The sequence below is a fragment of the Staurois parvus genome, unplaced genomic scaffold (genome assembly GCF_062004578.1).
Source record: "Staurois parvus isolate SC_StPar_1 unplaced genomic scaffold, SC_StPar_1.0 ptg000061l, whole genome shotgun sequence".
Lineage (NCBI taxonomy): Eukaryota > Metazoa > Chordata > Amphibia > Anura > Ranidae > Staurois > Staurois parvus.
Window position 1 is genome coordinate 5,570,199 of NW_028317857.1, and position 13,628 is coordinate 5,583,826.

Sequence of the window (13,628 nt, forward strand, 5' to 3'; positions counted from 1 at the left end):
CAACATATGATGGTCCCTGGCTTGTGCCTGGACATGTTCCTTACCAAATAGTGACATGACGGTATGAAAGTCATGAGTGTTTCAGTGTGTAATCACTGGTGGAGGGGAGGATGAGAAAAATCTTTACTACTGTTAGTTATGTCAGGAATTTATTATTGCAGACTTCCTCATTTTCAATAAATGTTGACAAAAATATAAAATTTTACCTCATTCTTCTTTATTCTCCTTGCTACAATTAACTGGATCATTCCTCTTTTATTTCCTTCTACGGACATAGACTTCCGCAAAGTTTCCATGGCATCTTGGTTTGTTTTACCTAACAGTGATTCACCATTGACTGCCACTAGTTGATCATTCACACGAAGCCTTCCATCCTGCAACAAACAAGGTGGTAGCTATTTATTTTATTTTTTTTTTAAACCTTTTCAAGTTTGCATCAATGCAAGGTAAAATTAAAAGGAGATCTATGGTAACAGCATATGCTTTCATATTATAACATCAGCATCGTAATAACAACACAAAACACAAATAGTTACACCTGACCATTCAATATAAGCTTACTTGAAAAATTTCCATCTCTTGGCACAACTTCTCGGATTCCCTGCATGCTTTGCAGCTTCTCCTCTGCTGTTTACTTATAATTTCTAAGGACTACATATCTCATGGTACCTTGTTCCCTGCAAGCAGTGATTCCTGTACTGACTCCGCCTCCTGAAACTCCTCCTCTCAGCTCCTCTGTAGTTCAGAAGGCAGGCTCTGTGAAATGAGTGACACAGCAATGCCTACTCACAGGGAATGGTGAATACATGTCAGAGAATTGAAGGAAGTAAATGTGTGGGGATCTTCAAAAAGTTTACAAACTTTAAGATAATTTAGATTAATAGGAGTTGGCTGGAAAAAAAAATGAAAAACAATGGCGAAATGAATATATAGAATAGGTTCAACTGCGCAAATTCCCCACTTTCACAATATACAAAGCTGCAGATACTTTAAGAGGACATCCTTCGTTAGTAAATTTTAAATAGCAATTAAATGTTACACTAAGTGTGAAAGAAAAAGATTATATAAAAAAATTAATCATGTGAACTATACAGTGGGGATCGAAAGTTTGGGCACCCCAGCTAAAAATTTGTATTAATGTGCATAAAAAAGCCAAGGAAAGATGGAAAAATCTCCAAAAGGCATCAAATTACAGATTAGACATTCTTATAATATGTCAACAAAAGTTAGATTTTATTTCCATTGTTTACACTTTCAAAATAACAGAAAACAAAAAAATGGCGTCTGCAAAAGTTTGGGCACCCTGCAGAATTTATAGCATGCACTGCCCCCTTTGCCAAGCTGAGACCTGCCAGTGTCATGGATTGTTCTCAATCATCGTCTGGGAAGACCAGGTTATGTCAATCTCAAAGGTTTTAAATGCCCAGACTCATCTGACCTTGCCCCAACAATCAGCACCATGGGTTCTTCTAAGCAGTTGTCTAGAAAACTGAAACTGAAAATAGTTGACGCTCACAAAGCTGGAGAAGGCTATAAGAAGATAGCAAAGCGTTTTCAGATGTCAATATCCTCTGTTCGGAATGTAATTAAGAAATGGCAGTCATCAGGAACAGTGGAAGTTAAAGCAAGATCTGGAAGACCAAGAAAAATATCAGACAGAACAGCTCGCAGGATTGTGAGAAAAACAAATCAAAACCCACGTTTGGCTGCACGATCCCTCCAGAAAGATCTGGCAGACACTGGAGTTGTGGTACACTATTCCACTATAAAGAGATACTTGTACAAATATGGTCTTCATGGAAGAGTCATCAGAAGAAAACCTCTTCTACGTCCTCACCACAAAAATCATTGTTTGAACTTTGCAAATGAACATGTAGACAAGCCTGATGCATTTTGGAAACAAGTTCTGTGGACTGATGAGGTTATAATTGAACTTTTTGGCCGGAATGAGCAAAGGTATGTTTGGAGAAGAAGGGGCACAGAATTTAATGAAAAGAACCTCTGTCCAACTGTTAAGCATGGGGTTGGATCAATCGTGCTTTGGGGTTGTGTTGCAGCCAGTGGCACAGGGAACATCTCACGAGTAGAAGGAAAAATGGATTCAATAAAATTTCAGCAAATTTTGGATGGTAACTTGATGCCATCTGTGAAAAAGCTGAAGTTAAAGAGAGGATGGCTTCTACAAATGGATAATGATCCTAAACAAACCTCGAAATCCACGGGGGATTACATCAAGAGGCGTAAACTGAAGGTTTTGCCATGGCCTTCACAATCTCCTGACCTCAACATAATTGAAAATCTATGGATAGACCTTAAAAGAGCAGTGCGTGACAGACAGCCCAGAAATCTCAAAGAACTGGAAGACTTTTGTAAGGAAGAATGGGCAAAGATACCTCAAACAAGAATTGAAAGACTCTTGGCTGGCTACAAAAAGCTTTTACAAGCTGTGATACTTGCCAAAGGGGGCAGTACAAGATATTAACTCTGCAGGGTGCCCAAACTTTTGCAGACGCCATTTTTTTGTTTTCTGTTATTTTGAAAGTGTAAATGATGGAAATAAAATCTAACTTTTGTTGACATATTATAAGAATGTCTAATCTGTAATTTGATGCCTTTTGGAGATTTTTCCATCTTTCCTTGGCTTCTTTATGCACATTAATACAAATTTTTAGCTGGGGTGCCCAAACTTTCGATCCCCACTGTACATACACAGTACAACGTGAAAATTAATGCCTATAAGTGATATCATATACGATCCATATAAGGAACAATACAATGTTCAAAGTCAACATGAATGACAGCTTCCACAAACATTTTGTGAAAAAGAACAGTCGTTTTCTTGAGTGCAATATTAATAGTATTTATCTTCTTTTCATCCAATAAATCACCAATGTGAACAGGCCACCACCATATGTGTAAAATGGAGGCTTACCAGATGAGAAGACCCCTTGCTATAGGGGGTCTAAAAAGGCTCTATATAGATTTAACTCCGTCCGAACCTCTGTGTTGTAACCAGGACCCAGATACCACTTAGGTCAGTAAGCTGTTCTCATAGCAGAACCAAGACAGTGTCATGTAAAATAAAACATGCCTCTCATAGTGCAGTAAAAACTGATGTGCCTTTATTGGGCTAGTAAAATCCTACTTACAAAACTTATATCAGCATTCAAATACGGCTTCCAAAATGGTGGACAGCAAGATGACGTCAGAGGGAGGCGGAGCATGTTCTTTTTCACAAAGTGTTTGTGGAAGCTGTCATTCACATGGACTTTGAACATTGTATTGTTCCTTATATGGATCGTATATGATATCACTTATAGGTATTTATTTGCACGTTGTACTGTGTAGGTATAGTTGATCACACAATTAAATACATTTTAATAGAATATTTTTCTTTCACACTTAGCGCAACATTTAATTGCTAATTAGAAATGAATATATGATTTTAAAATTTGACCATAGATATGTTGTATGTGCGTCTCTATGCAATGCAAACAGATCATGGCTGGTTTGAGGAGCCAAAGGTACTACACTACAGCAACAATACAGTTCAATACAAGGGGGTTAGCAGGGCCCTGCTCCTTGGAACTTGAAATAACTAAAATCAAAAGAATGAAATGGATGATCCGGGGACAGTCAGGCTGGGGGGGGGGGGGTTGGTTAGGGGCTAGATGATGCTGGACACCCTCCTACCAGGAAATGAAGCTGGCTCTGACTTGCCGCAGCTCCTATTGTACACTGTGAAATTCTCAGTGTGCATTGAAATCAACAATTTCGGTAGAGGAGAGGAGACTGTACAACTGTGCAAGACTGGGGTAAGGCCATAGTTCAACTTTAAGAGATATTGTGTTCACGGACGGGAAAGTGGAAATGTTCTGCAAAGAAACCCAAAATCACGATTAAATATTCTACTGGCTTCTGGTTGTTGGCAATGGACAGCCCTGCCGTTCTTAGTTTCTGCCAGTTATAAAATAGGTTTGAATATTACAGGAGAAGGGAAAGAAATGTTTTTACATGACTGTGAAATTGAGAAGGATGACTCAAAGGAAAGTGATCTAAAAGCATATTTTTCAAACTGCATTACTTTTCTTAAGAGGACACCTAAAAATACACAAGTTAATAGCCTTAGTACAAGCAGCCGAAGTGTATTATTGTCCACAACGCACACACTGCTGGTACTGCAAATAATCTTAACATATATATCGATTTCCATCGCTCTCTGAGGGAAAAACATAATTGGAAGCTCAGTGTTGTACGGTATTGATCAGTATATATCATGGGCACTTTGCAGGTAGTAAAACTGGGATTATTCATTGCCAATTATGTTTAAGCAATTATCATTGGCAAACTATCAGATGTGCAGATTACTGTGAAACAATCACTGCAAAGATCTCCTCAGGCTGTAGACAGAGGTGGAGAGGTAAACAAAGGCCTCCAGCCAAAGGCATAAATAATAATCACAGGACCCCAATGCAAATTCTTTATAGAAGCTCAGTCCTCGGACATCATTTTGAAAATTCTGTTCAGCACACAATAAAACAGGGTATAGTCAATAATTATTGGGTAGAACATGCTGGGGAATTCACTTGTTTTGTTTATCCTGGTGGTCTGGTGTCACTGAGATGAAAAGTGAGTAAAAATCTTACATTTTGGGTTATCATCTGACCAAGATCAGAGTGGAAATCTTCCACGTAGACATCTGTTCCAAGGAAAGATTTCACCCCACACTAAGGAGATCTCTTCATGTTCTGTTGGATTTACAGGACAGGACGTTGAGGGAGAACTCCCCAATGAGACATGATAGGCAAAGTGTTTTAGCCATTCCCTACTCTACCCATAATTAGAAAGTTTTACATTTAACCACTTCTGTACCACCACACATTTTTGAACAGCGAAGTGTAAAAAACTCACTACACAGACAGTTTACAAAGCCGATCCAAGCAGCTCTGTACCTTCTAATCAATGTGATACCCAATCATGGTGATTATTAAAATAAACATACTACTGTTTATATTGGAGATCCCTTTCCTCTTACAGCAGAGGAACGGAAGGAACCGTAACTCATGAAAGGGGAATAAATGAATAGATCAGCAACAGCTGTTGATCCATTCATTCATTTTCACTGACGGAAATCTTTTTTAAAACCCTTCACTCCAGTTTGACCTCCAGTTTGTCTCTGTATGTGATCTGTATCTTGCACAACAGCACATTTTTCAGAAAAATAAAATAAAAACTTTTTTCTTTATATAGTAAAAATAGAAAGCCATTGGATTCATAAATGACATTAAAAGAAACCTCCACTTATCTAAACATAAAAAGATATAAAAATTAAAATATTCGCTCACTTTGGAAGCGGCTCCACCATTAATAATGGACTTTACAAAGATGCCAAGGTCAGCATGATTCTCTTTTGACCGATTTCCTTTAACACTGACGCCGAGTCCAGCGGATCCAGAATCATTTAGAGGAATTTCAAATGTCAAAAACTCTCTGGTGCCATCAGGTGTGAGGACCAAGTCATCTTCTTCTGGTTTCTACAGAACAAAAGACAATCTCGCTTAGAATACTTACAAAACATTAGAAAATTGGAAAGAAATTAGAGCTTTCAAAGTTCTTTCAATTTAGGAGCAACATTTTACTAGTGTAGGTGGCCACTAAACACAATTAAGTGGTAGTAAAGTCAGTAATGTAAAAATTTACTGACAGGCAGACTTTTTATAACTGAAGAGACCCTAGAGGTCTCTTTTTTCATAAATGTCCCCCCCCCCCCGCCAGCGGGTAATGTGATCACATTTATGGCCCGCTCTGCGTGCCGCAGCGATGTAACTCCCACGCACATGTGTGGGAATAACATCACATTGGCCCAGCCAATCAAGAAGCAGAAGATGTGAAACCCAGAAGAAAGATCGGGTGAAGATAGAAGTGCTGGGGTCCAGAGCGAGCCCTGACAGCACATCGCTGGAGAGCACCGTTTGTAGGCAAGTCTGTCGTAATGTACTAGCATGGAGTGCAGAGGGGCCATTTCTTTTATATTCCTATCAAAATATTACTACTGCTTCAAAGGGTTTTTCCTGCTGAAAGTTGAGCTGACGGACTAGAGATGCACTCCCAATGACATTGCTGACCTCCCTTGTGAAAATGCTAGCTGAATGGCTGTCATTCTGATTCAATGGCTTCAATACTTTTAGTGACCTGGAACAAAAATGCAGATAAGCAGTGAGAACTCCACTTGTTGCATGGTATTTCAGAGTCAGTGACTCTGAAAGTACTACAGTCATAACTCTGCCACTTATACAGGCACTTCTATGTTAGTCTATGTGGCCATGCACACATAGGTGTTTACAGGCATATTTGAAGAGAAGTGTTTACAGGCAGGAAAATAAACACCAAAGCAGTGCTCTGAAAGACGCTTTTGATCAGAAAAAACACACATACATACATAATTGCATAAACATGAGTGGAAATGCAGTCCAATGGCCATAATAGATTAATATTCTGACCAGCAGAATGAGTTTATGCTCAAACGTAATACGTGCATAAATGCACATACACATTGTAACATTAGAGGTGTTTTATCTGCCAATTTATAGCAGGAAAAATGCTGCCTATTTTCATAAACCTGTGTACAGGAGGCCCTAAAGCTACTTATTTCACTCGCCACACCTCTAACATACCAAAATAAAGTTTTTGTTAATATACAAGTTGGAACATTACTCTCTCTTCCCCTTTACTAATCAGCATAAGTATAATATTGCCATTGGTGTGGCAGTTAAAGGAAATGTGTTTATGGCGTACTTTAGTATTTTCAGCACTAAAATCCATATTTTATCATTTTTTTCATTCTTTTCAAGCGATAATAAGCTGAAATATTGCCTAAAATGGTTTGATATTGACCCTTTGCAGACAGCAAGCTACAAGTAGAAAAGCAACTTTTTGCATGCTCATTTTCCAGCTGTTGTGCTAAAAACTGCCAAATGATTTAGTCTAACTATAAACCTGACAGTAGTCTGATCAGTCATCCATCCCACAGTCCACCTGTACAACCATGGTAGGGTGTCGCTTGGGAAGAATATTTTAATGGCCAAATGTTCCCTACTCGTTATACAAGCATTTTGCAGTATAGATTGATGGCAATCAGACTCACAAAAAAGACAGTCACTATCCTTAAAGGAAGGATAAAACAGCTCCCTCTTTCTAAGAAAAGGCAAAGATATCAGCATAATTTTAAACTGAACCTGGTAAGCTGATTCGCCTGATGATTACAACCCAGCACCGGTTTAAAAGCATCAGAGCCAAGCGGCCTCTTTTTCCTGGATTTAGAGGCTGGCCCATAGATGACACAATTTGGTGCTTGTGCAGAGCTAGACTGCAGCTAATTTCCTACTTTTGCACATCTCAAAACAAGAAAATGACTTTTTTGGCATTTAAAAGATGGTAGATGTGAAAAACAACATTTTAGAGAGGTTTTAGATTCTATACTCTGGGAACATAATTTTTTATGGTACAGGCTTGCTTTAATTGATCAGTTACACTGATTCCAATAAAAGTGATGCTGCCTTTTCTTTTACAAAGAGTTTTATTGTAGATTAAGCAGAGATAAACAAACATTCGGAACACAGATTCATTGACCAACAAATATGAATTGTACTGTGTAATTGGGAGCTAATTCAAGGCATGGATGCTGCCTTTTCTTATTAGTATGCTTTGCATATGGAGTATCAGTAGATCCTGTAATTAAAGCTTATTATATAAAGATTTTTTTAAGTCATTCTTAAAAAGGTATGTAAAATCAATTTATAAAATTTTAATCTTCCAAAAATAAGTAAAACTGAGCAAAAGCCACCAATGGAGATTTAACAAAAAAGTTGCTAACATAATCAGATGTATAATACAGTGTAAATTAGACTGCAGTTAGTAAAGCGATATTTGGAACCATGAAAAAGAAAAGAGCATTTTCACATGTGACAAGTCCCCACCTATGACACTCATACAACACTAAGAGGTGGTCAGGGGCAAGATTTTAATTTAAGCGATTTTACTTATGAGCAAAAGAGAAAGGATATATAAATCTTATGTACTCTTACAGTATTCGGTCTCACTGTGCCTGTGTCCTGCAGCCTTGCTGGTTGACAAACCTGGTAAACCTCCACCTTTAAAAAAATTTAAGGACATGATTACCCTGTAAAAGGTAGCTCACCAATGCCTCAAAGAGTATGTCTCCAAACAAAAGAGCAAAGACTTTCACACTACAAGCCTCTGCCAAACACACACAATAATGAACACGAGCATTGCTTATAAAACAAGTTCACATCTTGACAGTTGTAAACCCCATAGACACAGAAAACGGGAGTTCAAACCGAGCAATAATTGCTCAATTACCAAATCACACATACCAGGTTGGGGAATTCATGGATGAAATGTGAAATTCTCTTTTCTATTCACCTTTCTGCGATGGTGTGACTTTAGTGAGCAAGTAATTATCAGTTTACTCTAGCAGACAATAGACTTTAGAAAATATTGAATTAAATAGCAGAAGGGCGCTGAACCGAAATTACAAACTGTATACGCAAAACAGCAGCTAAAATAATTCACCAATACATATACCTAAAATAAAGTATCATAAACCAAAAAGTGAAACCACAGATACGTTTGTGGCCTTTCATGGGGACATTTTTACACAGGAAAATCTGAGCATTCTCTACAGGCATTTTCCCATGCATAAGCCATGCCAATGCACAAATGAAAGTTGCCCACAATGCCTCCGCTTTTGTAAACTATACAGGATAAAGTGACATTCTAAATGGGTTGCTATGCTAACAAATTAGGTAGAGCGCTGTGCAGTCTATAGCTTCCAACATTTCCTCATTTGGAGCCAAATTACTCTGATCTCTATTTGTTGTCTCCTCTTTATAGTCTGTGATATTAACCACTTGTCATCCGCCTTATAGCAGATATCCTGCTACAGGGTAGACGTTCTGTGCAAAATCATGTATATATAAATGTGATTTTGCACTTCCGCCACTGGGGGGCGTGTGCCTGCCACTGGAGTGCAGCTTCTGCTGTGACTGGACACAGCAGAAGCCGATCAACAGGTGCCGGCCAATGTATAAACGCCAACACCTGTTCATCACCGAGGAGACTGACATAACACAACTCTGTAAACTAGGAAGAGCTGTATCATGTCAACGGCGATCGGTTAAGTTTTAATCAGGGAATAATGAAAAAATCTAGCAGATTGCCTAGTAAAAACAGCACACTGTACACACAAAAACACTGGCTAGGCACACAATTAACCCTATGATCACCCTAGATGTTTAACCCCTTCCCAGCCAGTGTCATTAAATATTTTTAGCACTGATCACTGTATTAATGTCACTGGTTCCAGCAAAGTGTCAGTGTCAGACTGTCCGCCGTAAAATCGCAGTCCCGCTATAAGTTGATCAATATTAAAAAATAAATAAAAATCCAGTATATATTCCAGCATTTAAGACGCTAGAAATTTTGCACACACCAAACAATATACCCTTGTTGGAATTTTACCAAAAATATGTAGCAGAATACATTTTTGGCCTAAATTTATCAAGAAATTAAATTTTTTAAAAAAAAAACATTTATTGAATGTTTTATAGCAGAAAGTAATAAAAAATAATTTTTTTTAAATGTCAGTGTTTTTTCATTGATCGCACAAAAAAAAAAAACCAAGAGGTGATCAAATGCCACTAAAAGAAAGCTCTATTTATGAGGGAAAAAAATGTCATCTATGTACTACGTTGCATGACCGTGCAATTGTCAGTTAAAGTAATGCAGCGCCGTATCGCAAAAAATGGCCTGGTCGTGAAGGGGGGTAAATCTTCCAGAGGTCAAGTGATTAACCGCTATAAAAAAAAAATTAATCTTTAAAGTGTATGTATAGGTATATTTTTTAAATGCTAGACAAAAGGGTTAAAATCTGTTAGCTTGCTTTTTGTGGGCCATGTCCCTTTAAAATGTATCTAAACCAAAAATGTAATAAATTGCAACCTACCAGACCTTAGATGTAGTGACTGCATTCATTTTCAGGTTTTTTTTCCTTTATTTTCACCTGGCAATCCTGTGAATAGCACAATTTGTGTCTCTAGGTCACTACAATCACTCACTACTATATGTATGGAAGAACAGTGTTGTCCCTCAGGAATGGAAGTGTTTTAACACTAAAGAACACCTTCCCTTTTCCTCTTCTTCAAAATATAGACAGGAGGAATTTTGTAGTCCACAATTAGCGCTGGGAACAATACAACTGATAAGAGTGCAGTTTACATAGGGAGCACAGGAAGTTATCAACTGAAGATTTCTAGAAGGATCAAAAGGCATTCTTTGCTCTTTTTGAACAAATATAACAAAAAGCTTTCAAAAGGTATATTTAGTAAACCAAAAGGGGGCAAATGAGAGAAGTTCATTGCTAGGGTTTATAAACCTTTTGAGGAGATTTCCCTTCATTTCATTCAGTCTCAGCAGAAAGTAAAAGGAATTCTCCTCTTATCATGGCTGTTCACCAGAACAGGTGTCTCCATTGGAAGATTTACTGTCACCGCTTCTTCTGGTGACAACTCTAAAATTTGGGATATGCCCACACTTTCTGTCGCTGATAATGGTAATCAGGACAAATAGAGGGTTGAATCTCTCCAGTGGGAACAAACATTGTAAACTTGACAGAAGGTATTATTCTTCCATGCTTCATTCAACACTCAAAAAGTATACAAATTACCAAATGTTTTATACTACATTAAACCTTTCGTCCTACCTCTAAATTATTGCATATGTTATGCTGAAAAGTCAGTAAAAGGGAAAGTAGTGATGGGGAAAAAAACCTCCCTTTCTTTCACATCTCAGAAAGTTGGGTGGCATGAGAAATCATTTGCAGGGCACTGAAGTAGCAAGGCCAGATCAAGAGTAAGCTTGTGACTTACAGTTAAAGAACTGTCCATCAACTGTGAATTAACAATTTCACATGTTTAAGGCCTTCTCTTCCTGTAATGGAATTGAAGGACGCGGCAGGAAGTGGCAAACAGGTAATCTGTAAGATGCATCAGCTCATTATATAGAGAAAGGAGCTATGCTTCACAGTACATATAAATCTAATGCCAAACAACTATAGATCTGTACACCTTGGGGAACTATAACATACACATCTGTTAATAGTACTCACAACCAATTTATTTAAAAAAAACGTTTTAGTGAAGATAACAATCATTGATAAACTTGGAACCTTTTCATAGCTCTCAGCAGGCAAGCATATTTCCTTTGTGGATGGATGGAGAGACTGTGGTTGAATAGAACATCATGTAAGATGACTAAATTGTCCACTTCAAAAGGTAAGAAGAGCATTGACAAAGAAAGGTTTCATTAACCCCCACAGCAGCAGAACTTTGAGAAGTATTCTTCCAAACATCCAAAGAGAATTCAGATTAATGGGTAGTACTATTTCCTGGAAGTACTGTTAAGCTGGCAGAATTTCATTCAAAACTTTTCATTTTCAGAACCTTCGTTCTAGTCTCTAACATTTAGTGGGATCAAATTGATGCACGTTTTCGCAGTGACGAGAAAATGTGAATATCATATTATAATTCAGCGCTGCACATTATTAACTTATTAGCAAATTCCTATTCACATGCTTAAAGTGTCCATATATAGATGAATGAAAAAACAAATTAAAATAGAATGAAAAAAGAGACTGAGTGATGGAGTTGAGTGGTGTGAGGCATCATAGAGCAGTAATGTTCGTTTGAGACCTTTAGGGCAATAGGTCTTGGTAGCCAAATCCATTGACACCAGTTATCCTGTCACATGGTCGAAAGGTGAAGTTTTCTCAGAAGACAATTCTTGTGGGCAGGCGGCAGCTACAGGCTAAGCGATATACTGGTACGTCGCTTAGCACATGCGCACTAGTGCACCCCCTTGGCATGCTGTGAATGTCCGGGGTATCATGTGATTGCCATGACCAATCACATGATTACAATGTAAGCAATACTGTCATTAATTGGTTACTATTGAGGTGCTGTGATTGGCCCACAGCTTTCACCTGGTCCTTGGTAGTCTGTAACGTGTGATTAGCTGTAGCCAATCACAGCTTGACAATAGTAAGCAAGCTGTCATGAATGAAAGCCATTCATGACAGTTAAAACTATTGTTTATACCAGTGACCATCTGTACAGTATTTGTACTGTCCAGGCATTTTAGGGCCTCAAGAAATGACATAGGTCGTCAGTACATTAGGATTGGTCAATTTTCAAATATAAGCTTCCTTAAAACAATATGGCACCCAGCCGCAGCACACCTCTCCTAAGAACCCCCAGGGCCTGTAAGCAGTGGGCTGGCAAAATTCCTTGAGGACCTTGGAGGAATGGGTGTTGCTAGGCAGGCTGAATACAGACTGCCAAAGGTATCACCTACTGTGCCACCATGATTGAAAGAACTGAAATCCAAAGAATGAGAGAAATTAGTAAGGGACAGTCAAATTGGCTAGGTAGGAAATAGCAGGATGATGCTGGGCATCTTCCAGCCAAGAGCTGAAGCTCTATCTGAGTTGTTGCAGCTTCTAATGCACACTGTTAGAGGTTTACAGTGTGCAATGAAATAAGAGTGTGCAATTTCACTACAGGAGGCGAAAATGTACAACTGTGCAAGACTGAAGGTAGAGCTGGAGTCCCGCTTTAAATGTCTGCAAAAGAAAAGGAGACCTGCCTGATAAGCTGAATTAACATGGCACCAATTTTGTATTCTGCTAACAGACTTTCAATCTTACTTCCCATATCAAGAAGCAATTCATGCTCCCACCAAACCCTTTATTCTCCCCAGCTCCCTACTTACATATTCATTAACTATTCAAGCTATTAGGCCTGTCCCATGTTTCATTCAAAACATTTACTTGACACAAAGGTCATTCAGAATGACTTCAGCTGATTGAAGCCGCTCATGTATATAATTTCTAATAAAGAATTGATGAATGATAAAATATGTTGAATGCTTTTCCTTTAATATCATGTTTAATATGAAAGTGACAGAGTTGCACTCCATATAGTGAAGGAGTTTAAAAAAAGAAAAAAGGTCCAGGCAGAGGTATAGACAGCAAACTAGAAAAGAAAGAATGTTACCCATTTAATCCACCTCTATCCTACAGCCCTGCCCTACAGATTTCACACCACGATCACCCTTCTGCCTGTATGTACTGTATAGATGTATAAATAAAAGCCAACAAGGCAAATGAATCACGTCTGCATATCAAAATGCCCTTTAAAATACACCTGTGCCCAGACTATGGACATTTAACTATTTGCATATTAAAAGCTATAAAACAAGCCATCATGCACTTCTCTAACTGCTTGTAATGTGAAATAATTTGTTTTCAAAGATCCTTAAGAATACAAAAAGCCCATGAAGTCCAAAGTCTGGCAGGCTGCCAAAATTCTGTTCTCGGAAAAAAAATAAAAAAACACACACACTGAGATGTTAGTGCCTCCATTGTAAACTTTCAAAAACAAAAATTAATTAATCCAAAATGCCTATAGCTACAGAGATCAATGATGGACTGTTTTAAAGTGCTTTTTTGACTTCAGAAAGTGTAGTTACTTTAGTGTGCACAGTCAGGTTTA

General features: G+C 38.1%; 1 protein-coding gene across 10 annotated transcripts in view; it reads right to left on the minus strand.

The window, feature by feature from the left end:
• Nucleotides 1–13,628, minus strand: part of PARD3 (par-3 family cell polarity regulator) — an 814,686-nt gene that overhangs the window by 388,729 nt on the left and 412,329 nt on the right. For 8 of the 10 annotated variants that reach the window (XM_089668705.1, XM_089668700.1, XM_089668698.1 and 5 more), the window contains 3 exons: nucleotides 8,085–8,150; nucleotides 5,346–5,534; nucleotides 207–374 (listed from right to left, as the gene is read on the minus strand). In XM_089668705.1, coding sequence (XP_089524831.1) covers nucleotides 207–374; nucleotides 5,346–5,534; nucleotides 8,085–8,150 — 423 coding nt within the window. The remainder of the gene's footprint in view (nucleotides 1–206; nucleotides 375–5,345; nucleotides 5,535–8,084; nucleotides 8,151–13,628) is intronic. The other 2 variants (XM_089668703.1, XM_089668701.1) reach the window with 1 other exon arrangement.